This window comes from Plectropomus leopardus, chromosome 14 (assembly GCF_026936395.1).
Source record: "Plectropomus leopardus strain MGB_pleo_1.0 chromosome 14, ASM2693639v1, whole genome shotgun sequence".
NCBI lineage: Eukaryota > Metazoa > Chordata > Actinopteri > Perciformes > Serranidae > Plectropomus > Plectropomus leopardus.
The window spans coordinates 15,812,040-15,838,707 of NC_142189.1; the positions used below are offsets into that span (position 1 = coordinate 15,812,040).

The 26,668-nt window shown below is 38.6% G+C and overlaps 2 protein-coding genes and 4 non-coding genes across 6 annotated transcripts in view; all 6 read right to left on the bottom strand.

The window, feature by feature from the left end:
- The window catches only part of htr1d (5-hydroxytryptamine (serotonin) receptor 1D, G protein-coupled), a 126,214-nt gene extending 111,547 nt beyond the window's left edge, over positions 1-14,667 (bottom strand). The window contains exon 1 of the mRNA XM_088087700.1: positions 14,159-14,667. The gene's annotated coding sequence lies outside the window, so the exon portion shown is untranslated. The remainder of the gene's footprint in view (positions 1-14,158) is intronic.
- A 6,804-nt stretch (positions 14,668-21,471) lies between these two features.
- rpl13a (ribosomal protein L13a) lies at positions 21,472-25,415 on the bottom strand. Its single transcript, XM_042500500.2, has 7 exons — positions 25,295-25,415; positions 24,549-24,621; positions 24,194-24,259; positions 23,859-23,960; positions 22,407-22,492; positions 22,142-22,201; positions 21,472-21,726 (listed from the first exon to the last, which is right to left on the bottom strand). Exons 1-7 carry the CDS (start codon positions 25,313-25,315, stop codon positions 21,517-21,519), a joined length of 618 nt encoding a protein of 205 aa, XP_042356434.1. The 5' UTR covers positions 25,316-25,415; the 3' UTR covers positions 21,472-21,516.
- On the bottom strand, positions 21,920-21,995 carry LOC121954172 (small nucleolar RNA SNORD50). The gene has a single exon (XR_006106548.1). It is a non-coding gene; the product is annotated as a small nucleolar RNA SNORD50 (small nucleolar RNA).
- On the bottom strand, positions 22,712-22,787 carry LOC121954173 (small nucleolar RNA SNORD50). Its single transcript, XR_006106549.1, has one exon. It is a non-coding gene; the product is annotated as a small nucleolar RNA SNORD50 (small nucleolar RNA).
- Positions 24,057-24,137, bottom strand: LOC121954170 (small nucleolar RNA Z195/SNORD33/SNORD32 family). The gene has a single exon (XR_006106546.2). It is a non-coding gene; the product is annotated as a small nucleolar RNA Z195/SNORD33/SNORD32 family (small nucleolar RNA).
- LOC121954171 (small nucleolar RNA Z195/SNORD33/SNORD32 family) lies at positions 24,333-24,416 on the bottom strand. Its single transcript, XR_006106547.1, has one exon. It is a non-coding gene; the product is annotated as a small nucleolar RNA Z195/SNORD33/SNORD32 family (small nucleolar RNA).
- Positions 25,416-26,668: the final 1,253 nt, after the last annotated feature.

Below are 26,668 nucleotides of genomic sequence, written 5' to 3' on the forward strand. Positions count from 1 at the left end.
GTTAGAGTCGAGTATCAAAGTCTCAGAGGAAATCCATATAGAAAAGACTGGCAGCACAGAAATAATGACATAATGCATGAGAAAAGAGGGATGGACAGCATGTAAATGTAAATAGTAAAGGTTGGAGAAACATAGAAGTTAACTGTGCTTTCTCATGCATGTCTGCCAGTGTGAGAAAAACACTGGAGGAGGATGTGAGAATACAAATGTGTATTCCTGCCATATGTAATACATATGCATTCTTGTGGGCTCACAGATGCAAGCACATCCTCTGCCTCCATCTCTACTTCTCACCCAGGCTTACACTTTCCCACCAGTGTTCCCAGGTTTTAAAGATCTGTTTTTCATGTCATTTGACTCTCACAGATCCAACTCAGATTCCTCTCACACGGTGACAAAGAGGAAAGTGGATTGTAGACAGTGAGGAAATGGAAAAGATGTTGGGAATTTTAAGCATCGTACAGGCAACAAGTCACACATTGACACACATCGGATTATCTGCTGCTTCCATTACCTTGAAAACCTGCACGATTGCTTCATTTCTGTCCTTCTGTCACCTACAATCTGTGTTTGAATAAGCGCCAAACTCCCCGTCCACCTGTGGTAATTGAATCCAACAAGGGCCAGGACAGAAAAGGCGGTCATACAGATGGCCTCTCACTAACTTAATGATGCATTCCTGATTCTTCCTAATTGGTTACTGGAGGTATATACCACAGGACACCGGTGGGCCGAGGAGAGGGGGCTTTTCTTGACACGACCGGACACCCTGAACCCTGCATCTCCCCAAATGGAGTCACTAAGACGTTTTTAGTTCTAAAAGGTTCCCTCGCCCCTTTGGCTTCAAATACCGTAATGAAGACGAATTGACAGCAGTGGGACATATGGATTGGGAATTAGCGGTGCGCTGTAACAAGATAAATGTATTATTTAGTTTGCAATATTTTATATTTTTACTCTACAACAATTCAGATGGAATATTGTAATTTTTACTCCGGTATATTTACTTCATCAGCTATAATTACTGGTAACTTTTAATATTTTAATATAAATAGTTAAATGAGCTCCATCTTGACCAATTAAAACAGTAAACTGCCACTTAAATATTATTTATCAGAGCTAATACACCATATAGATATATATAGAATATATATGCTTTCTTGCTGAGTTATGCATAGTTCACACTGCACGAATATATCCCTGATTTTCCACTCGCAGACAGTTTCTGAAACTCCTCGACAAAAGCCCCAAATCAGAGGCCAATTGGCGTTGGCTCAGCGCCCTCAAATTGACACTGGAGTGCTATGAGTGAACTGTTCAAATACGTGAGTTGAAAGGCTCGCTGAAGCATCACAGACCGTCCCCAGACATCTACTAAATATCCGGACCTGTTGAAGACTCTGTTGGCAAACTTCAGCCAATGAGAGCATAAGACACTGGCAACAGGAAGAGACAAGCAGCGCTGCAGCACTCTCCAAGGTGTGTGTGTCTTTGAGAGAAATAGAGAGAAGAAAGGGAGAAAACCAACACAACAACTCATAACAGCTGGGGCTCATCTCCTAACAACTCACACTCTGCCTTTCATTTATAACAGTCCTACAACACACACACACACACACACACACACACACAAGCCTACGTTAGATAGTGTTGTTGACGTGGCTGTTGTTTTTGCACTTCAACGTTAACATTTTTTATTATCTGCATTTTAAAAACTGCACTTTCCCTTAAAACCAACTAGTACAATGTGACTTTACAATACTACGTTTTTAATGGTCATGCTAATAACGTCTATTTGAATTTGAAAGTGTGGAAGGTGGACTATTGCATGCTATGTTTCTTATAGTTACTAGCATAAAACTTACTCCGAAGCTGCTTTGTCACTATTTGACATTGATCATTTCTGGTAGCACCCCAAAACTAAGTAGCTAAATATGAAGCCTAGTTGTGGTTCAACCCACACATTACATGATATACTCTTCAAGGATTCTTCCTGGTGAAAAATCTTGTTGTGTGTGTCTCCCTGGGGCCAGTCAGTCATGTGGTGTAAACATCCACAACTTCAAGACTACCGATTACAAGACAACAAGTTGCATAATGTAAAAAGTCCAATGATCTTACAACTGTGACAGTTGTGTACATGTGAACGTCACTTAAGATTAAAAGTTCAATACCACTCTCATATAAGCAAAGGGGCTAAATATGAAGCCAGAGCCTGCAAGTGGTTAGCTTACCTTACCATAAAGACTGGAAACACTGGGAAACAGCCAGCCTGGCTCTTGATTCACACATAAAGCAAAAGTGGAAAACTACAATTTCAAGGTCTCAGTCCACTAGCAGAGAAGCCAAGATACAGTTCGAAATATAAACCCCTATAAAACTGCAAATTGTCCTTATTTTACCTCAAATGCAGGACTTTTGCTTTAAATGGAGTATCTTTATAGTGTGGTATTTCACTGAAGTCATGGGTCTTCATCATAGAGTCATAGATTGTCTCCACTTATGGCAGAAATGCCCCCATCATGTGGTTAAATTCAAATTAAACAGTCTATGTCTCCTTTTTCTAAACTATTTGTTCCTGTTCTCTCACAAGAACGCTCTACATCTAGATATTTATGTCCATAACTTAAAGAGAAGTTAATCATCATCTACCTGCTAATGCATCACTGAGCAAACACACTGTACTCTTGAGTTTGATAACTAATTCCACCTCCGAGGGCAATGAGTTCTCTCATTTTCTCTCTGCTGCCCTCTCTCTCTCTTTCTCTGTGAGCTCGTCCTACTCTCAGGGAAAACTCAGGAGAGGGGGGACAGGGGCCAGAGGAGAAAGGTCTCTGGGAAAGAAGTGATTTATTCCTAGGCATTTTCAGGGGAACATCATGAATAAATTCTGAGATAGGTAAGCATTCATACATGTCTCTCTGATTGTTTCATCTTGTCCCTGAGGTAAAAAAAAAAAGGGGGGGGGGGGGGTTACTCTTCACTGTATGTGCATTTATTTTATTATAGGAGCTTCTCAGGGAGACAATTCAGCTTGTATTACATAGAGTATATCTTACACAATGGATATTTTATACTGATCATTACGGTTGTATTTTTGATCACGTTAATGAGGCTGATGCATTAATGAGGGTTTTTATACATTTATATATCAAAGAGGTAAGCTTAAATTTGACAAATAAGTCTAATAAATGTCTGTCAAGAGAGAAAGACTCTTCCTCAAGGAATTTTTGAAGATGGCATCATTTGTATAGCTGGGTTGACAGATTATCATTTGTCGATAGAAATTTAGGATGCAAGAGGAAGTCATCTGCATACAGTGTTACCCTGGACAATTGTTTCCCTCATTATGCCCTCAAATGCACAGATCTATTGCAATGAAAAAGCATGTGGCTCAATTACTAGCTTAGAGGGTATAATGGGGATGCAGTCCTGTCTTGGCCCTCTCTGAAGAGGGAAATACTTGCAGTAAACTGAGAATAAATGGAAAATAAGCTGAATGCTGCAGATTCATGGAAGAAATAATTTGAGCAAAAACCAATTCTTAGACTTTTAAGACTAAAGGATTTTGAAGGTCGGTGTAAATCTATGTTATGTAAGTGAGCGTCTTACTTTCAAAGATCGATTTTGATCAGAATGCACAAGGCATGGTAATGTATTTTGTAAAACCTTTGTAATCTTGGGGCAACCTCTGGCTCACCAGGTAGAGTGCATGCCCCATATAGACTGAATTCTCAATAGCGGCCCAGGTTCAATTCTGGCCTGTGGCCCTTTGCCACATGTCCTCCCCCTCCCTCTCTCCCATGTTTCCTATCTATCTGAGCTGTCCTATCAATAAAGGCAAATGAATTGCTTCTGAAAATGTGTTGCATCGTGACACCTTTTCAAAGCGATTCTGAAAATGTGAAAATGAGGATGCATTTTAGGTGAGAAAACCAACAGCATAAACTCACTTTACAAAAAGACTGAGCTCATAAAAAACAGTCAAGCATTTAGCATTTTGATCATAAAACAATAGAGTTTTCATTGAAGTAAACAAAAATTAGAGAGGACAAACACCACAGAAAAGATAACTGAATGTTCATTTTAAAACATGGTCAACAAATGCCAGCAGTAGCTTGCCTTTTATTCCAAGACCATCACTTTTCCAACCTATAGATTCATAGTTTTCTCAGCTTGTACTGATCATTAACATCAACTCAAAGTAAAATTTAAGTTTTTTCGATCCACTGCTTAAACTATTTGTGCAAAATAAACCATGAAAAAAAGTGCTCTCACCATTCCAAGAAAAAGGGGTTATTGCAATAATGAAAACAGTTTTCCTCATAAGATTTTAATATTATTTTTTCAAAGCCTCTCACACTTTCAGTAGAACGCAAGCTTCTATGTGGTCAAGGTAAAAAAGAAGATTGTCGACATCAAAAGCTCTGGCTTTCTTTCTGTCTATTTGTAATTGTCAAATTCAGTGAGAAAACGACCTGGAAACATTTTTAAACAGAAGTTGTAAGGTATTGTGTGGAAAAGCTGGACAAATATACATACTGGAACCTTACTGTCACAAAATCCACACCATTTTCTCTTGATGTTAAAAGTTAAATCTGTATTACCAGCCAGGGAAAAGGCAATGCTGTTAAACGGTTTGATGTGGGGAGGTAATTGGCTTCCTCAATAATTTACTGACTCTCATTCACACAGTAGTCCAAATTACCTTAGGATGAACACTTCAAATATTTCTTTGTCTTTCCCTTTTGCTCACACACTATGTCTCTCCTGATCATAAGAAGAAAAGAGGCAAAGATAGAGGAGAGTTGCTGCTCTGCAAATACACAATACTGGGTTTTTAATGAGGTTTGAAGCAACCAGGAGAACAATTTAGACACCATCATCAAAGAAAAAAGGAGAAAGAAAAAGAAGTAAGAAACAAAACGAAGAGAAACCATGTTAGGTTTCTTGTTTGTTCTTGTTTGTTAAATCCACCTCTACCCCGTTAGATACCAAGAGTGGTCGAAGCGCATTATAAAAGCTGACAGAAAGTTTGGAAATAAGTTTTAAAATGACTTTCTTTTTCTCAAACATACCTCATAGCTGCACTCACTGCCCTCCACATATCAAACACACATTGGTTAACAGCGCTCTGGATGGCTGGCAGTGCAGCGTGCCTCAGGCTGTTCAGGGTTCAGTGTCTCCATCACAGCATTTTAGCTGTGATCGTGTTCACTACAGATCTAATAACACCCACAAAGTAGACCTTAATGTCAGCGACAGAATCCGGCAGTTTTTAGTACTTTTCCAAAGTGGTGTCAAACAAAAACAATAAAATGATCATTAAAAAACTGGGAGTGTTTCTAAGTTGTGATAAAAGACTTATGGCCTCGTAAAGGTTAATGCACAACAGGATAAATAATACTATTCTATATATGGGGTATGCTATAGCAGATAGTAAAATCCCACCACGTTTTTCTCAGTAAGACTGAGAGCAACCTGGCAACCCAAATGGTGTTCTTATGTTTAGCTTATAAATAATCAATAAAGCATTAGATATATAATATTTTATTAGCCATTAACAACAAGAAGTAAGGTTTGCATATGAATGATAAGGACATGTTACGCATTGAGTCACATTAAAAGTAAAAGTTCCACCTTAAAAGTTGCTGGCAGTCGGCCCAGTGAATTAAATTATTTTTATTATTTTTATAATTTTATTATTATTTATAGCTGCTGCTGCTGGAGGCTGGAACACATCCTTTGATTTTATAGTTACAGTATACTAGCGTAGTTCAGCTCAGCCCTGAGCACAGTGTTGATTCTCTACTGACCAATGAAGCGACTGCATAGTTTTTGCTCCACCTTTTACTACCAGATCTGCCTGGTAGGTACCTAAAGCAGAGAGGTGATGAAAAATGAGGACGGTTTCAAAGGTACCAAAAGGTACCATCCACGACTTTTTATAATGGAATCACAAAAAAGTGCGTACCAAACTGAACTAAACCAACCTGCTGGTGGAAACGCCCCATTAGCGCCCACACTGTCATTGCTTTAAGAGTAAATGATCAAAAAAGTTCAATAGATCCATGACAACATTGTGGGCTCTGTCTGTGCTTTTTCTAGTCCAGTGTCAAATAGTACCCTTTTTTTCTCAAAAGTTTAATCATTAAAAAGAAGTAGAAGTGAGTAAAAAGAACATCGGAAAAGACTAAGAAAAGGGGAAAGTAGGATAAAAGGTGCAAAGAGAAGAGTAAAGTAGTAGTTCTTGAAGGCTTTGGACGGACAAGCCATGAGCTTATTAAAGAATTGATTAATGGAGGTTGCTAGAAAATGGAAAAAGCAGAGGGTCCCCTGTGACTGTACTGCAGTACACACTGGTGATAGAGACACGACTCGCTCGTACAACCACCATCGTCAAGGGGAGATGTAAATATTACTGGATACGATTCAGTACGCCGTGTTACAGGAGAGAAAATCAATACTGAATGTACAACGCAGTACAGTGCCATTACTGATTATCATGAGCAATTTATGATCCCCGGAGCGCCCCTCTTCCTTATCTGTGCTCATGGATATCATGTACCCATTTGTTAGAAATGAGGAAAAATAACCAGGAGAATGTACTTTTTAAACTGATTTTTGCCAGCTTGCAGGAGGATACGTGGGAGTACAGCATCTTGCTCCTGGTACAAGGATACACCGCTGTTCTCCAACACAGCCTCATTAGAGATGTTCATCACTGTGTGGGTTTCTGTATGCAAACGTCTCTCTCTGCCTCTGTATGTGTCATCTAAGAATCCCTGACAAGTTTTATCCGGTGAACAGAAATAAAAACCCTGTTTGTCTGCAGCTTGAAGTCGGTTAAACTCTTCTCATTAAACTGCAAAAGCCCTGCGAAAGCTCTCGCTGCTGTATTTGGTTTGTTAATGAAATGTGCCTCTTCTCCTCTGGTGCCTCAGCATCTAATCTAATTAAAACCCCATACAGGTTTTGAATACAGATACAGTCTACTGTCTGGTGGGATTTCTAATGCCTTAAAGTCATAGTTAAACAGCAGTTAGAGCATCTTTAGCTCTAGTAATGTGACGTTTTTAAACAGAATAGAGAAGTCACGACGTCACATCCACAAGCTTCTGTAACTCAATGCAATATCTCAAACAGCATTTCTTTCATCTGACTTTCTGAATAAATAAACAGTTCTGCTGAACTTTCAGTATTCTGAGACAAATCAGAATCCACTACAGCGTTCGGTATTAGAAATTGAAAGCACTGTGATTTTAACAAAGTTAAATATGGATTACTTTGTGAAAAAAGAAATTAAGCTTCCATGACAAAAAAATAGCTTACAAAGGTGGCAAGGCAATTACTTGCCAGCACTCTGGCATATTTTATGGACAACATTTCACAACACCAACAATATCATAACATCCATAACATCGATCTCACCTGCCTACTGTGTTTCAATCAGAAACGCATCATGATACTGAAGCTGGATACGAAATGCTGTTTCACCTGGACTTTAAATCCTTTCAGCAATCACTGGTACTGCTATATTTGGTTAAATATAATAAGCCATATACATTATGTTCAACAGCAACAGCTGCACACAAATAATTTTGAATAATCTATCTGCTGCCAGAATCCATCACAGACTTGGGACGTTATGCAAATATAATGCTTCAAATGATGTTGAGCTTTTAAGAAATTGAACTTCTTTCAACTCCAGCTTTCAAAAGATGCCTCACTCTTCATGCTCATGAGGTATAGATTGATGTTAACACAGGAAAACACCTGAAGCCCTTATTCATCCACCGGACACAAATATGAGCCGCTTGAGCAGAAAACAGATGGCTGGAAGTTATGAGGAAGATCATTATGTTTGCTGTGGCTTATTATGACCCTGGTGTACAGGAACCGTATAAAAAGAGCTGGCGCAGGGATTGTCTGCACTCCATTGCGCTCTCGCAGCGATGGATAACCAGCACGCTCTGGGGGATTCTTGCATTGACAGATTTCTTTAGAGCAATTTCATATCTTGCTCATATTCCCAAGTGTGTGTATGTATGTTGAGGAGTTGGAGAGTAGGAGGTGATGAATGCATATTTGTGCTTGTTGTTTATCCCACAAAATCTCTCAAGACTGTTTATGTATGGCATACACACAATATCACCTGAAAATACAGTACGTGCAGAAATGTCTCTTGTGTTTTGACTTTCCTCAACTTGTCTGCACAAAATTTCATGATAACAATGGTGGTTTGTCAAAACACTGGTGTGAAATGTGTCCTCACTCAACATCTGTCTCATTACAGGTAATTTCACACAAGCACAACAGCCTCCTCAAAGCTACGAAAAAAGAAAAAAGTATTTATAATTTTACAGTTCACATTGCAGGGTTCAGATTGATTCATTAGAGATGGAATTTGTTCTGGATGAGCTCCATCAGTATCAGTATGTGTGTGTGTGTGTGTGTGTGTGTGTGTGTGTGTGTGTGTGTGTGTGTGTGTGTGTGTGTGTGTGTGTGTGTGTGTGTGTGTGTGTGTGTGTGCTCGGAGGTGGATGTCTGCATCTGAAGCCTGAATGGCTTACGTGCTGTGCTGCTGAAAGGTCTGCTGTGGTAGGACAGACACATACCTTAGTACTTGTCCAAATGCCAGTTTTAAAGCCTCGTTCAGTCTGAAAGAGACTGAAATAGGCAGCAGGAAAGCGTTCCAGATTTCTCAGAAAAAAAAAAAAAAGAATTAACTCCACGTGAATTGCACTTGTTTCACATAGCTGCAGGGTAAATGCCTTCTCATTTGAAGATCAACCATTTAGGGCACTTTTCTACAGCATATACCAAGGTATTTATTCACAGAAACCAATTGAATGCATCACTTCTTTTAGATGTAATATCACCTATAATGCCTCTGTGTTTGCAGATATAGACAAATGCCAACAAAGAATCAATATGCAGCACTTGTTTATTGTTCTACAGAGAAAAATACTGAAAATAGCTTCTGTTCGTCAACACCGATAATCCTGCACAGCTACTGCTCTTTACCCTACTGCGAAAAATCAGGTTGCATAATCATTGGAGCTGCAGAGGAACTCATGAGCGCATTAAAAAAAAGAAATCAATGATGCCAAATGATGAGGGAATAATGCAAAATCATTTAAAGCCTCTTTCTCCTGTTTTTTGCTTGTGATGATACCGCTGGACACACAAAGGCATTTCTTGTATTTTCATTTATCCTCCTCTCATAACAGGGATGACGTATGACACCGGATGATGTATTTTATGTCAAGTTTTGCTGGCTCTCAGGCTGTGGCTAAAACTACAGAGTGCATGCATATGCATTTTCGTATTGCCCGCCACCCATGCCACCGCTGTGGATACGAAGACTTTAGACGCAGATCAAGAGAAAGACCCACCCCTCTGTCTGTTCCTCACACTCAGGCTGAAATCCAATCAAATGGTAAAACCAGGCAGTTCCCACTGAATATCAATCAAGATCTGTTACTGCACTGCCAATTTCTCACCTAAAATGTTTTCAGAGCCATATTTAATGCATTGTTTCATTCCAATAGCGAGAGTTTGTGAAAAGGAAGTAGGCGCAATACTGCTTCCTGCACAGTGAAAACAGAGGCCGTAGAAACTGAGATCAAACAGTAAAACTAGCGATGATCAAATATTGACCACGGCTGGAGTGCTTATTGGTCTTGTAGGCACAGTGCATAGTTGTAGATTTTCTACCTTTTGGAAAAAAAGACAATGGCAAAGTCCTTTTTCTCTATTTTTTTGGTCATGTAGCACCAAATTCAGAAGCATCTGTGTCTTTCCTAGTTTTATGTGAGGACCCTCTTTATATCAGTTCAATAATTCCTTAATAATCTTGTCTCATCCCTCTTATTCTGTCTGAGTTTTGTCTTAGTTTTTGCCTCTATATGTGATATTGGTATTACGTCAGCTACAACTTGGGGTCATTCCGCAGCCATTTTTGTGTTTTTCTTTCCAAAGCAGATTTATTTCCATTTTTCTTGGCCACATATAAGCATGTCCTTATGCTTTGCATTTGTGCCTGTTGCAGCTCTTTAATTTGTGATTGAGAAGGTTAAAACGGCCCTGGAGGCCTCTTGTGATATACAGTATATTCTTTCCTGGGATAAAACCCCCATTGCTTATGAACATAAGCGTGTGCATTATTAATCATGTCCCACAGAGGTCAGATCTTTGGTTCAAACTACAAAAAAAGAATAAACTGCACTAAAGGCCTCAGAAATCACTGATGAACTGAATCAATAACTCTGTGAAAAACACTGCACATGGTGCCCTTCACACAGTTGTTGTTCATGTGAAGCAAACAGTCACAACTGTTCAGAAGCAGAATAAAACCTGAAGCCTTAGGCAATGGAAAAAAAAGTAATATAGTGTAATAACTTATATTTCCGTTTTTTCCACAATCATTATGGGTTTACATTCAAAGAATGCCCTCAGGCTGTTGGAGGAAACAATCACACAAGAGCCATTCAAGCCAATCACTCCAGTGTTCAAAATATGAGGCTATTTTACAGGATAAGGTGCACTCATACCATTATGCAAACGCTGTTTCGCTTGTGATGTTCCCGTAATCCAAGATGATAATGTGTTTCACATTTCAGAGTTGTTTCATGCCCACCAGGATGTTGTCAAGAGTCGATCACCACATCCACAAAAACACCACGATCAAGGAGGGGTATTATGCCCTTTTTCCATCAAAATTGCCGTGTTTTTTAAATGTGGGAAAAAATAAGTAGGCCTATGCCTCTCTGCTTTCATCTGATGTGTCACGTTCAACATCATGAATGCGGCAGAAAACAGGATTAAGCCGGAGATATACTTAACTACATGTTTGCGTGTGCATGGCTGCCTCACATATCCTGCATCCATTTGGTTCTGGACATTCTCAAAAGTTAACGTTACTTGTTCACAAAATAGACTAAACCCAGGAGTGGTAGTGACTAGAGACTATTTCATGTTACACAGTCCAAGATTTTTAAGTGCTTCTGATTCACCTTGATCACTACTTGGAGTTATATTGAACTTATATCATCAATTAAACTTCCTTTTAGATAAAAGAAATGTTCAATATTTTAAGGTTACCAAAATGTAGATATGAAATTCAACAATATAAAACATGGCTAATTAATTGAAAAAAAAAACCATTCTCGACCTTAAGAAATAGTATCTGAAAAGACAATCTCACCTCTGCTGAGAGGGATTTTGTGATGTGATTGACCGCTTCAGAAAAGTTTTAAAAAATGACCTTTGTGAGACTATATTGTCAATTGCTTCTCTCTTAAACTTTTACTCTTTTTTACTCTGTCTTCTGTCATAATCAGCTTTTGTAAAGTGGCCACCACAGGCACTCCACTTGCCCTTGACATAAGATCATACTACCACTACTACTACTATTACCACTACTACTACTACTACATTAATACATCCACACATGCTTTTACATGCAGCATTCACTGAATACATGTTTAAATCATTTAAGCACATTGCAAGCAATATATGAAGCCACATGCCAGCAACAGTGTGTTGTTGTGTGCTCAAGGCAGCATTAACTTAATTTACATGCAGCAGCAGAGAAAGTGATTGCGTCTTACACACTGTGCAATTAAGGAACAGTTTTCTTCATGCTTTCCCATGAGACACTAGTGAATGTCTGTTTAAACAGAAGAAAAGCTGGTGTCGACCATCTGCAGCTACTGAAGGGTTTAATTTTGTTCAAGGACACTTTGCACACATACAGAGAGAATAGAAATGCCGCCTTTCACATAGTCTCCGTTGACTTTGTGTCATGGGCTTACGTGAACATTGCTACTGTGTGTGTGTGTGTGTGTGTGTTTGCATCAGAGGTTCTTCATCACAATGAACTTCATAAAGGTTTGTGTGATTGGTTGTTTTCTCTTTTATCTCAATTTCTCAATCCAATTTGTGACTCTGCGAGTCCAATAGCAATCTCTCACTGCCGCATTCTCTCTTGTCTAAATTTTACGGCTGCTCTCGTCTGCAAATGGATGTAATGACTTTAGCATGACTGAATGACTCGAGCTGCACTACTGTCACTCTAAATCATTTCAACCACACTCAGAGGGCAGTGAATATCAACACGCCCTACACCGTCTCATGTTTATAATAAAAATGCATCACAGAGCTGCACATGCAGTGCATACATCATGTAAAAAGGTTTTTTGAAAGGTACTGATGACCTGCCACCAGCAGCTCCATGTGGGCAGAAAAAATGTGTTCGTCTATATTGTAGTGATAAGCAAGCACCACTTTCGCATACATTTTTCACGTATGTATGTGCATATGTTAGTGTGTATTATTCAACAGTGATTCCCAACTGCCATACTTTCACGCCAGGCATGGGTGATTTAATCCTGTCACACAGGACCATGGGTTTGGCTAAACACATCAACCATTTCAATCCAAACAATACCACAACAAACCATCTACCTCAGCACATAGCCTCGCCAGGATCCCTACACATTGTCACGGACAATTGCAAACTTTTCCAGGACTTTTAAGGACCTAGGTAGTACTCTATAATAATTTCTTCTTTCCCTAGCTTCACTTGGCCAGCATTTTTCAAACATATCAGATTCAAACTCTATTCAAACATTATTTCAGCTAGAATTATGTTATGTAGGAAGTAAATGAGGAATCGTATGCAATGGTAAACCAAACGTTACACGTCGATCCTTATTAGAGCTTACGTTACCTGCTTCAGGAAATAAATTTGCCATTATGTTACATTACATGGAACATTGACCCATGCAAAAATACTGAAAGAATGTAACATACAACAAAAATCAGTAACTTTTCCAATGCTTTCAATTATTTTTAGAAATTCCATGACTTTTCCAGGTTTTCCATGGAATGGGAAACTTGAAATCACCACCACAATGGTACTGTTCACAAATTTAGTTCATTTATACTTCATCGCATCTTTCAAACTACAGAATCAAGTGTTGTGTGACATGGAAAAAATCATCCAGCGTAATATTTTTTTTTCCCTTAAAACCTCAATATCAATATTGAAATGATACTATATAGTGCACAAAATATTTACACAAAGATGTAGTAATGCAGTCTTTAAAACCAGGAAAAGACAACAATGACGATATCATCATATCCAAAATCCAAGACAATATCTAGTCTTATATCACAATATTGATATAATATCAATATAGTGCCCAGCTCTGGCCTTTGAGACATCTCTATCCAACAGAATCACGTCACATGCCAAAATTTCAGCACGACTGCAAGCATTATACCACCAATACAACAAACCTGATGCATTGCAAGCACAAATCCATGCAAAACAGCCAAGCACATTAATGCCATAATAACCAGGGTGAAGTCACGTCATATGGGACATTTAATAATTAATAATAACTAATAATTCATCACGAACCCTAACCTCAGTCAAAAGAAATGTTCAGGTAAAATGGAACAGTTCAGGTTTTTTTAAAACAATTCAACAAATGAAGAGCTCAGTCATCAGGTCATTAAATCATATTTGAACCTATGCCTATTGCCCTTTTCCTCTAACAATTATGGCCAACTCTAGACTATTGTTGCTGACATGGACTCACAGCACCATAGTTTTAAGTGTCAAAAATACAAAAAAATGTCTGAATTAAGACAGGGTGGCACGCTAAAGCATAAGTCATTATTTTAAGGCTTCTGGTAGTGTAAAAACATGAAAATGTCCAATTTAACCTGAATTTTTTGTCTCATTTTAACTAAATGCATTAATTGCTTACTCAAGCCAATTCCCATAAAAACTAAATTGTGAAGATATTTTATTATCAGTCAAAAATTTAATGAAAAGCCCTTATTGGTTTTTTTTTTCTTCAGTAGTCTCATTACCAACATGAGAAAATGCCTCATGGCTTTTTCCTTGTGAGTTCTGGGACCAGAGGACTTTTGACTCTTTGTTCTGTCCCCCAGTAATGTCAAACCAACAAAAATGATTGTTCCATGTAAAGCACATTTGTAGAAACACCTAAAACACACGTTTTGTATCCGACTGCTAATATTCAAAGAGCCAAAGATGTAAAACCTTTTTTAATACAATTTACCTGATGTCCCAAATAACCTGACTTCACCCTAGCTTTCATAATAAACAGTGACTTACCTTCAGAAGAGTCGACTCCATGTTTATGGAGAGCGAAATCCTTATTTTAAAAAGTCCAGTCCCCTAAAAATGTCACAACAGACATTAGATCCATACAGCTCAGTATACTGGTGTGTAATGGGCCCACTTTGGTCCGACAGTACCAGGAACCGACCCTCCTCGTGTGTGGGTCAGTCAGTTACTCTCTGTGTATCTGCGGCGGTCTCTCAGCAGCAAGGTAACCTGCTGTGTCTTGTTTCTGCTGTTTCCAGGTTAGTTACAGTATTTTCTTTCGTTTTGAGGTCTTCCTGTTGACGTCTTGGCTAACTCTCGTGCTAACAGCGGAGCTAACCGCCGCAGGTGTCCGCGTGACGCTTGCGGCTGAGTTGCACGAGTCGCACCTGTTGCTTCGTCGCTTTCGGCCCAAAATCCTGTGAACTTTGGTCATTTTAAAAGTCATTCCAGTATTTTTTTATTGGAGTATTGATCCTATGGTTTTCAATGGAGAGTCGCCGAGCTCAGGTGCAACATTGCAGCAGCTGCAACACGTGACATCAAACTGACCAATCAGTGTTAATATTACCACTAAACTAGCCAATCAGTATACAGGATTTATGACAAAACCCCGCCCCCGTGACATTTATTATTGTTATTATTATTGCCACTTTGTCTTGTTGAAGCACAAATAAATCCAAACATTTGAAGTTTAACGGTATGAAACAAATATTGTATAGCCTAACTATTAATTTATATACAATAATAAAATGTACAACTTATACAAATTTTACAACTACAAATGGCAGGTAGGAAATTTCTCTAAGGTGCTGTGTTATGTGTGGAGATTTTAAGTCAGTGCAACATCACAACAAGGAAATACTTTATAATAGACACTTTAGATATCATATTTCATCTTAATCACATCAAGGCATCAAATGAGAAAATGATAGGACTGCACCTGGGGCATTCACGGTGCATCAATAGCATTAATAAATTGTATGGATTTTCAGAGTACAACACTGAGGAGAAGAATGAAAATTATTAATCTGAGTATAGCTGCTGGTCTATCTGGGGACAGATAATAGGACTTAAATTAGATTGTTGTGGCACTCTAAAACTACTGGTTCATGGATGCCTGAACTTTGCCTCTCTAACAGGTTTTTCAGATTTTTCTCTTAGATATACATTTGCTCTTTATCTTTTTCTTACTTTCTCAAACCCAGCCTTTGAGACTTAGAATAAATTTGTTCCCATTCAAGGGTGACATCAGCACAGATGGGAAAACTTTAACTGTTCAAAGAGAGAGTCAACTCGGCTGTGTCAACCCCACACACCAACATTTAGTAAGTTTTCATGAGAAATAAATTATTACAGTTATTCAAACTGTGTACCCTGACGTGCTCCTCTTTGCTAATCTGATTTTGAAGCTATCTTTGGTTCAATAATGACTCAACAGCATAAGCTTTAGACTGACTTGGTAGAAATGAGACATTACTGAAACATCAAATAAAAGCTTAAAAACTAATCAGCTCACGCTGGCATGTAAGAAAGCCTTTTTATCATTCTCATTACTCACACGCTGTGTGTTTTGAATGCTCGCTGTGGTAAAACATGGGCTGCATCAGGTGACAGTGTTATAATCTTTCAGGTGACACTGCAATAAGAACAGTCAAAAAAGGTTAAAACTTCAAAGTCAAACTAAAGTTTAAATTTTTCTTTGCTTGGAAACCAATTGGCCACTTGAGACTGGCTCCAAAACAGAGTCCATCACCATAAATACCTATGTTAAAATGCCCGACTTTAGAGCCGAAATAAACATGTTAACTGCCTGGTACAAAAAATGGTGTCTATAGCTAATGTAATGCCTGATATAAGGTCTGTGGTTGAGACAAGCTTCAAAGACTTTGATGTTTTGTTCTGCCACATGGAATTAGTCAGTAATACCCACTCGTGAACTCTGAAATTTTTATGTGTCGTAAAAAAAGGCAGTTGCTAACAAGTAGCTAAGTGAGACTACAGAACATCATCACGACGAACCGCGCTGAAATGACTTAACAGCATCATTGTAGTGGCAATGTAAAGTCATGTGACCGTATTGTGGTTCTTTTATAGCCTAACATTTGCTTTTTACTTCTGGAGATTGCATTTAGGCTTCAAAAATCAAAAATTTCTTAAAAATGATCTTGATGAACAAATCATGTAAGAATCATAAACATTTGTTTACAACAGAGTTTATTTTCAGCCACAATGCAAAATCCAGTGGAAAAGTTCCATAGACTTTTTGACAAGGGAACCAGGGCGACACTAACGTCTATAGAAAAACGTCATCGCTAGGCAAAATAAGCCTAGGAGGCCACTTTTGATTTCAAGAAAAACTGGATGGATGGCAAAAGCCAAAATGCCGAATTTAAGGCTTCAGAATGGCAGTCCACAAACCAATGGGTGATGTCATGATAAGTTACGTTTCCAATACAGCAGAAAAGAAGAAATTGCAGAGAATCTGAAAGTCATTTTAAAATTAAAACTAACACCATGAAGTATGAGCTCCTTTCGGGGTGAAAGACTAAACTTTTTAGTTTCTTCTTTGGTGATTATTCTATAACCCTTTTGAGCTGGAAGCCGAGCAGTTCAATACAAAGACGAGTATTGTTACACCCCTACAGTTGCCTAAATTTTTGGTATTTTGATGTGTAGGCTATTAGTGATTACTAAGAAGAACAAATTTCATTTTCATTGCCCTTTCTGATGGCCTGTATTAGTATTTGACTCCGCACATTAGTCACTTAATGTCGTGATTTGAATCACAGAATAACATCCATTCACGAGACTCCATGTCATGTCTCCCACACGGACGAGCGCTCCGGTACTGATACCGAGCACCAAACAGCAGCCAGTCGAAGGAGGAGGAAAAGGAGGAGGAAGATGTCTATAATTGTTGGAGCCCATAATGGGCTGGGCCTGCTGGAGCAGTTTCAGACAATCATGGGCTTTTCAATCTGTCTCAGATTGTGTGATTAGAGAGGGATCCATTGCAGGCAGCATCATCCAAAAATCTCATTTTTGGAGCCGTCACAGTGATTTTTCCATCTGCGTGCTGGAGACACGACATCCCACCTTAACGCAGGTAGACAGCCGTCAGATTGGCCTCCCCCCGATCCTCGGTGGGTCTGTGTTCAGAAGGTAGCATGTGTGTTGACATGTACATCTATGAAACAGAGAGAGACAAGACCAACATAGAAAGTCTAGAGTGTCTTGCCACATAATACAAGAAATCCTCCATATTTAATCAGAAGGATAACCAGCATTTCAATCAGAGTCACTCAAAATGCCATACGACACAAACACAATGCCCACACACGCGCAACTAATCACTTTAAGACATCGCAAGATGCTTGGAGAAGTGCTGAGGCAGCCGCATGTCCTTCAAGCATTCGTCTCAGCTTCAGAATCCAACTCCAGCAAATAGACAGGATCTACATACTGCTTCCCAAGAAAAGAAAAAATCTTCACCCCACATGTTCTTTTTGCTAAAATGAGATGAAGAGGAAAGAGCAAAAAGGAAAAGCGAGGAGGTGACCTCAGAATACAGATTATCAACTTAAAATGAAGTGAGAGCTAATTGGGACAATTTACTGTGAGAGGGTTTTTTTAGACTCAGCAGATATGGAGATTAACAGTCAACAGTCAAATTATCTCAACAAGGATTTTTTTTTTTTACCCATCAAAAAGGCAAGAGATTAGGTTCTGTGGATTATATTTTTATCCTGTGCCATAAATCATGTTCTGGGCCCTTGATGAGGTCTTGACACTTGGATCAACTGCTCAAAGAAATCCACACATCATAAAGCAACACCCCTACTGGACCTTTCAAAGTGTCCAAGGATCATTCACATACGATAAAAAGGATTTTAAAAAATGACTGTTTCACCCTGACTCTTTGATAATTTTCTCTTTTTTTGTGAAACACTGGGTTATTTTACCTCTTAAAGGTGCAATTAACCCCCCATATTAAAAATACACATTTCTCCTCTTACATGTGGTGCTATTTATCAGACTACAGAGTGTTGGAGATGTCTGCCTTTTCTTTACCATAATGGAACTGAATGGTATGATCAAGGACTTGTGGTGCTCAAAGTGTCAAAAAAAAACCAAAAACATTTCTGAAAAACTCAACAGCAATGTCTCTTTCCAGAAATCATGACCCATTTACTTACACTAATCCACAGACTTTGTTGTGAGCGGTTTCATGTAGGAACTACTTTCTTTCTACAGAACTACACCCACAAATTGTATCATCACACAGAGGGAAGCGTGTATCTGTGCCAGCTGACATGAAAGCTCTCCCGATGACATCCAGAGATGTGCAATAGCAACTATATATGGGACCCCTAGATGGCGCCTTTTATAATTCATATTTCAAATTGCTCACCTTGTACATATGCCAAAATGCACAGTACTGTTTCTCTCGATGGCTCCGCCATGAGCTCCAGCTCAGCCCAGTGATTAGTTCATAGATTTTTAAATTGCTTTTCTTGGCCCAAGGAAAGTTTTACAAACATAGTAACTTTATGACTGAAAGAAAATCATAACAGTAGGGGTCATAATTGATCTTTTTTGCAATTCAAGGTGTGTTGTCAACAGTTTTAGAGATTATTTTATTTAACAATGGTGGTTTATGGGAAAAAATGCTTTCTGGGCAGCAGGATTTTTTTTTTTTTTTTTTTGCTGCAAAAGGCCTACTGCAGGTGGCTGCTGGGAAAAATTGGAAGTAAGGCTGAGTGGTCTTCCTGATGGCCGCGGGTACCATTACCATTTACATCTGCATATCATGAGCATGAACATCCAGTCAATGTGTAGATGCACACTTCCTTCTGTGCGGTGATACAGTTGGTGGGTATACTTTAAGAGCGAAAATAGTTCCTACATGAACCTGCTCACAACAAGGTCCGTAGATTATGTTGAGTAAGCAGGTCATGATTTCTGGAAAGAGACATCGCTGTTGAATTTTTCAAATTAATGTTTTTTTGCCGCTTTGAGCACCACAAACTGAGTACCATCTAGTCCATTATACTGGAGAGAAGGCAGACATCTCTACAGCCAATGTCTCCAACACTCAAATTGGGCCGGCTCTACCCAATTTGGTGCCCTAGGCGCCCTAACCCTAACCCGCACCTCCGCACCCAATAACAACACATCACATGGTCACACGTAATTTAGGAACATGTCACTGTTTGTTTATTTGTAATGCTAATATATATTTTTTTCTAGACAGAAAACACTAAGTGAGGGCACCAGTGTGCATAGAAAATTATTATTTTATTATTATTTTCCCTCGAGGCCAAGGGGGACTGGCAGCGTGGCGGCGCCCCTCCAGCAGATGGCGCCCTAGGCGACCACCTATATCGCCTATACCAAGAGCCGGCCCTGCCAACACTGCAACTCAAACCAAAACAGTCTGTATTGATACATTTCACTACAGATAAGGGGGGGGGGGGCACACTTTTAATTTTGGGGTGAACTGTCCCTTTAAAATCTATAAATTCTTTGGTGAAAAAATGCGAGAAAGAAAAATCACTCGGCTTTTAGGCAGAAAGTTTGTGTGCTCTTTACGATTCATGAAAACTTGCAGCTGCTACATGCTACTGGGTCAAATCAGTAAGCACATGTTTATAGACAGCTGTCATGTAAAAGCACACGGGTCAGTGCAGATGTGATTAAGTGAATCCACATAACTGACGCTCAATAACATTCAATTACTTTTGTCAGTCCAGCTCCTTCTGAATCACTAGTAACAGAGAGGGAATGACCTCAGAGTGCGTCTTATTTTAAGTTCAGGGGGTACAGAAAAATGGACAAATCCCATTCCCAATTCCCAGGAGGTTCAGTTGTTTTACCAGAAAAGAGCAGCTAAATTGCTGTGGTTATTTTGGGCTGCCAATTGTTCTTGAAAAAGAAAACAACCTTTTCAATAAATGGAGTACCTAAGAAAGAGAATAAGCTGGAATTAACTGTATTTTCCAGTGTAATCCTTTAAAATCATATTATTGTACATGTAGTTAAACACCCATGAAGTCCACTCTGTCAGGATTGTGGTTTTTATCATATAATTCATATTCATTTTAGTCAGGTTCTTGGAGGATAGCAATATATTTTACATTAAGTATTCAGAAATAACACACTTTTATGACAAGGATAAGTCATTAGAAACAAAGGTATTGCTTTGTGCCTGAACTCCTCAGAGCAGGAGATCAGCAGTAATACCTTTATTATTTTTCTTTAAATTCACTTTTTGGCAGTCAAACTTTGTCTAAAACCCTCAATTCACTTGAGACTTCATTTTTTTTTTTCTTTTTTGACAAAACTTTGAATGAATTTCAACAACTGATGCATGAAATTAGGCACAACACTGCTCTCTGCTGGTGAAAAAGATCAACTGCAGAAACAACACTGAGGGCCTGTGTGAAAACAAAGCCTCTAAAACTCTGCTGTTGCCCTGAAAGTGACTAAATTGTAACAAAGGGAGATTAGTGAACACCATGACGATGTCATTCAATCCTTGTCAACTGTCTTATTTCTTGTCATCTTTGAGATGTAAAAGAAAACAAAAAATACAACAACCTTATAATTAAAATAGAGGCAAAATTACACTGAAGATGTTTCACTGCAGCTGCAGCAGTTGGTGGAACAAATGGGAAGCTGAATGGCCCAAATGGCAAAATGTTTTGATCATGTATGAAAAGGGAACAAGACAGAATAAACTAAAGCTGCTAATAAGCAACATTTTTGCTGCTTATTTATTCCAATACATTATTTTGGGAAATAATTTTGACCTCATATTTACTCAAACTGGCATTTAAATCAGACTGTTTCATATTAGACTTTTTTAGAGACCATTGAGATAATCTTGTGAAATTCGCTTACTACAATTATTGATTTGAACAAGGCTTAAATTTATTTAATGGCAGCTCTCACAGACGGAGGCTGCATGCAGTTTTCCAATTACACGAGTTACAGAAGCGAGAGCACAGGGCTGAGGCGCTGCAGGGTGACAGGGTACATTAATGATACTTATTAAAAATCCTTTCTGATGACATTAAACGCTGTTCATATTAACTGCATGAAAACTTTCTGGCGCTTGTTGTATTAATAAAATTAGTCTGCACCAGCATTAAGAGAACTCAGTCCAGGCCACACGTGACTTGAAGCTGCTTTTACTGTTGCGTCCCCATTCAATGATGTGATTTTTATTCAGTTACTGTTAGCATTTTACTGTTATCAATTTTCTTTATTTCAACTTAAGTGCAATTTTAAACCATGAGAAAGAAAAGTCAATACACTTTCTATAAACATTGATGTATCTTTATTGGCCAGAGACAACCAGCTCAGACAAGGACTCCATATTGTTTCAGAACGTCTGTGTATTTTGCAATTTTGCCCTCAACGTTCTTTTCCGCCTGCTTCGTCAGCTTGATCAGAGTCTTTTTCTTGCCGTAGCGGAGCTTAGCCTTCTCCTTTCTCTTCTCCTCCAGGGTGGCTGTGATTGCCTGGTACTTCCAGCCGACCTCGTGTGCCAGACGCCCAAGGAGGGCGAACTGAGCGGGAACGAAAAGTCAAAGTCAGTATGTGTCATGCATCGCTGCCACGTCTCAATTACTAGAGTAGACATTGTTTTAATTTAGAGAAAATGAATGTGAAGAATGAAGAATGTGTTCTTTTATATTGTTATGAACGTGTTTGCAAGGTTATTTGTTCAGAGCTTCAATTCAAAGCACAACTTATCGACTCAACTCAGCAATCAGATCCGAAAAGTTTGACTCATCAATAGATGATCAGATTCGGGATAAAATTCTCATCATCGTCAAGTAAGAACTGTTGTGGCAGGTAAATTGAAACTTTGATTTGAATTTGTCTCATTTTACAGCCAAATGAGCTCTACAATTCAAGTAAAAAAAAACTGACCCTTAAATCTAATAGTCAGCTGTTAATCAAATAATACTCAAGGCTCACCTTGCGAGTGGGCTTCAGACGCACAATCTTAAGAGCAGCTGGAACGACCATGCGCTTCCTCTGTGAACAGATGCCGCAATCAGATTAAGAAGAAAACAGCACGTCTAAACATTGACTGGACGGCATGTCTCAGACAATATGTCTTTTCAAAGTCAATACTCAAACTAGGTAGGTACGGTTATTTAGTGACATCACAGACAGCAGAGTTAAAGCGTACGAGCCCGACAGGGTACACGGTGGCACTTTGTTAACTGAGACTTGTCACCTTGTCATAGGGCGGGGGGATACCGTCGAACACCTTCAGCCTCTCCAGAGCAGCCTGTCCTCTCTTGGTTTTGTGGGGCAGCATGCCTAATCAGCACAGAGAAGACCTGTAAGCTCAAATGGCTCTTTGCTGTGTTATTTGTTGTATTGTGAATGTATCATTTTTTGTCTGTATGAGTTGGTTTGGTGGCAAATGAACTTCCCCACAGAGATTAATAAAGCTTTCTAAACTGAACCATGATATTTTCAGTAACCATTGCAGCTGTATCAACAAGTTTTGTCCAAGCACAAATGAAGACCCTACTCAACTCAGCAATCAGATCCGAAATGTTTGTCTCATCAATGGATGATCAGTTTCGGGATAAAGAGCTCATCACTGTCAAGCAAGGAACAACTTGTGCTGGGTCAAATCAAAGCAAAGATCACACCTAACGAGATGTCAAACTTGCAGTACTCAGCATTATGTTTTGATCCAACACTTGATCTTGTTGGGTTGTTATGATTCATAATTTAGAGCTTCAGTTGGTAACTTATAAAAACACTTTACAACTGATAAAACGGTCACTGTATTTATTAAGTACGCGTGACAGATAGCCTAAAGATGCATCATGTCCCTCCTCTTCTTCGGTCTTCTTCTAATGGCATTTGTTTGAATTGACCGCAGTGCACCAAAAACGTACCAGGGAGAGAGCCTCTAAATCACCTGTCAATCACAGTTTGTGATCTGCAGGGAAACTGTCAAACTGGGCGGCACTGATGAAATATAGAAAAAGATTGTTACTGCATTTGCCATTTCTCATCTCAAACATTTTCAGAAACATTTTAGCGTGCCGTTTAGCTGTAAACTAGTAAGTCTGTGACCCAGCCAGCAGGCAGCGTTTTATTCAGCTTGACAGTTTCCAACACCATGGGTTTTTTTTTGTTACAGCTAAGCAGTAAACCAAAATATGTTCTGAAAACAATAAAAGAAAGAAAAATGTGAAAAAGTCACAAAATTCATATTTGAACAGTGCTGCCTAGTTTGACCGCACTTCATGACCACTGACAGGAGCTCTGGTTGTTTTCTCTCACGTGCAGCACTGCCTCTTAGCTTTTCTTATAAGCTAAAAGACAACAGAATAAGCTGAGGAGAATAACGTTTTCACACATCTGTTATGTTGTGTACTTGTGGGAATACAGTGACAGTTTACACAAATGTGACACAAAGTTACCAGCTACAGATTCTGAGTTCTCAACTGGGCCCTGAAGACATCTCTGCCACTTAAATTTAATACAACTTATGTTTGAGTCCAGTCTATCAACTTGAGAAATTGTAAACCACCCAAACCCATTCTTTTCTCAGTTATACTGTGATATTCTTGCTACATTCTCAGTGTCATAATGTTTCATCAGTGTTAAAACATAAATTTATTCTGATGAAGATTACATGTCCAAAGTAAAGTCACATTCTCACCTCTGACAGTCCTCCAGAAGATCCTGCTGGGAGCTCTGAAGTGGTACGGTCCACGAGAGGGGTTGGTGTTCATCCTCTTACGCAGGAAAGCCAGGTACTTCACTGCAGAAATGCACATAATAAAGACATTATTTATACTGGATTATAAATACTTTAAAGTACGAAGCAATGGCAGCCATTCTTTTATTATGTAATGCTGATGTCTCAGATGGTAGTGCATGTAAAGTAGTCTCATGGTCATTGAAACTCGAACATTAGTGGTAAAACATCACTGACAACAAGCATATCAAAGAAAATAAAAGAAGCATAAACAAAGATATATACACCCTACTTACGCTTGTTGCGGTAGAAGTTGCCGGAGATGTTGATGCCTTCGCATCTCACCACCACCACTTTGTGTCCTAAAAAAAAAGACAGTAGTTTAGTGTCTCGAACTTTAAAAAAAAAAAAATACAGTTGTTTAAAAACCTGCGTCTTGTCTCAGATGGTAGTGCATGTGAGTTTTCTCATGGTCGTTAAACTCAAGCAAGGGAGATAACAGTCATCATCATCGACAGACTGAGGTAATACACAAGCTTCTCATTCAAAGAGCTGTTCTGTATTTGAATGTTGTAATCATGTGCTTATAGATATGGCGTTATCAGAAACAATAACCTGAATTCACACCTGAAAATACACAGAAAAACTTACCCAGCAGAACCTGTTTAGCCACAAGGGCAGCAAGCCGGCCGAGTAGATGGCCCCTGCCATCAAGCAGCAGAACCTGCAGGGTTCAAAACCAGAAAGGGATATCAATGTAGACCTGACAAATCTAAAGATAGATTTTTACATCAACCTGCATAGTAACTTGGGAGCTTCACTTTTAAGTCAATACGTGATTGTCGCGACCACATTTTATGAGCTGAGCACACGTTGCAAAAAAACACATTTGTAACCATCATTGCTAATTAAAGGCGTTTATTACGAACTTTGTTAAACACACTGTTGCCTCCGTCAGCCTTGTATTAACATGCCACATGTAATTTGCCGGCTAACGTTAGCTTAGCATTAACGTCAGAGCACAATGACAACCTAACCATAATTTAGACTTATGTAATGTGGATGCTTACATGAATATAACACCATGGTGTAAAAGACAACGTACTTGCATCTATTAAACTACTGAATTTGTACGTAGGTCATCAAGACTTGTACATAATCATGACTGAAGTTTAAGCTAGCGAGCTAACGGCGTTGACTCGTTAGGGAAGCTGCCATGATGAAGGCATGTCCACTCAAACATGTCCTAAAATAACGTCTTTACAGAAACACCGGGCAAAACTACGATGATATTCGTGATTCCAGCAATTGTCGTTCGCAGGTTAACTATACAGTAAGGGATTTAACTTCCATTTAATAGCAAAAAAAGACGTAATAAATCCGCAGCGGTCGCCCACCTTATTGAACCGGTCCGCCATGATGTGCGAAAAGAAAGATACACGGGGCTGCCCGTGGTAAAAGGCAGGGGCAGGCGGAAGTGACGATTTTATATTTCTTCCTCGCGGGAAAGTGTTTACAAATGTTCCAGTGCCGCCGCTGTATGGAGGGAGACGTTTAGCTCATTTTCAATAAACTATAACTATAACTATAACTATTTATTTATTCATTTAATTATTTATTTATTTATTGTGATGATGATTATCATTATTATTATTATTGTTACATTGATAATATTAAAGATAAAAAGACAAAGACAAGAGCTAAAAAGATAGAGCTACCAGTACCATTTACAATACAATTTTATTTATACATCAAACAAGAAGTTGTTGCCATGTGAAACATTAAACATATTTAGGTTTTTTCCACTTTGGCATTTTGCCTGCACAGAAAGTAAAATGATTGACTATTCATATATGCATTAATTACAATAACAATAACCATGTCATTGTTCTTATTATTATTACTGATACATTGATACCTTCTTGGATTTTTAAATACATTTTCCTATTTTATATTTGACTTCTGCAGTACTTTGCCTTATTTTTATTTCTTATAATATGTTTATTGCATGTTAAAACTAATTTTGTGAGTGAAAACCTACTAGGCAATAAATCCTTTCTGATTCTGATTATATTTTCAACTTTCCTCCCCTGCAGTTTGTGTTGACAGATTTAAACTTGGACCATTCATGAAATCACAATCTCCTACTTGGCTTTATTAGGCTAATGTCAATACTCAGTTTGTCAAACCAAATGTTCCACCCCGCTGTATTGTTTTAATTGCTTGTTGTTTGTAAGTGACTTTAACTTAAAATGGAAGTGTGCTGAATTTAGAGAAAAGCTCTGCTCATGTTGGCTCACGTATTTACGGATAATGCAGACTGCCATTATCTCATTTATTTTGCTTGGACACCCAGTGCATGTGGCCTCTGTGCTTACAGGATGGATTATATATCAAGGAAAATGAGCATCTACCTTAGGGCCATCCATCACTAGCCTGAGGAGCCCATGTTCATTGGCTCTTGATTATTTGATTAAATGGATATATATTTTGGAAAAAATATCACTAAAGCAGAACATTAACTTTAAAAATGAAGGCCTTAAAGAGCAATCAGATTTTTATAAAATGTATTTAAACCCAGGGCTGTGTAAAAATATGCACGGTGCACATTCTTAAATATTTCAAATTTCAGTGATTATATATATTTTTTAACAATAATTCATGTCATATTAATAACTGAGTGCCTTATCAGGTAATATTTATACTCTTTCATATTAAATATATCAGGGCTGCTACTACTGATAACTGACTTTAATATGCAGCTATTCTTT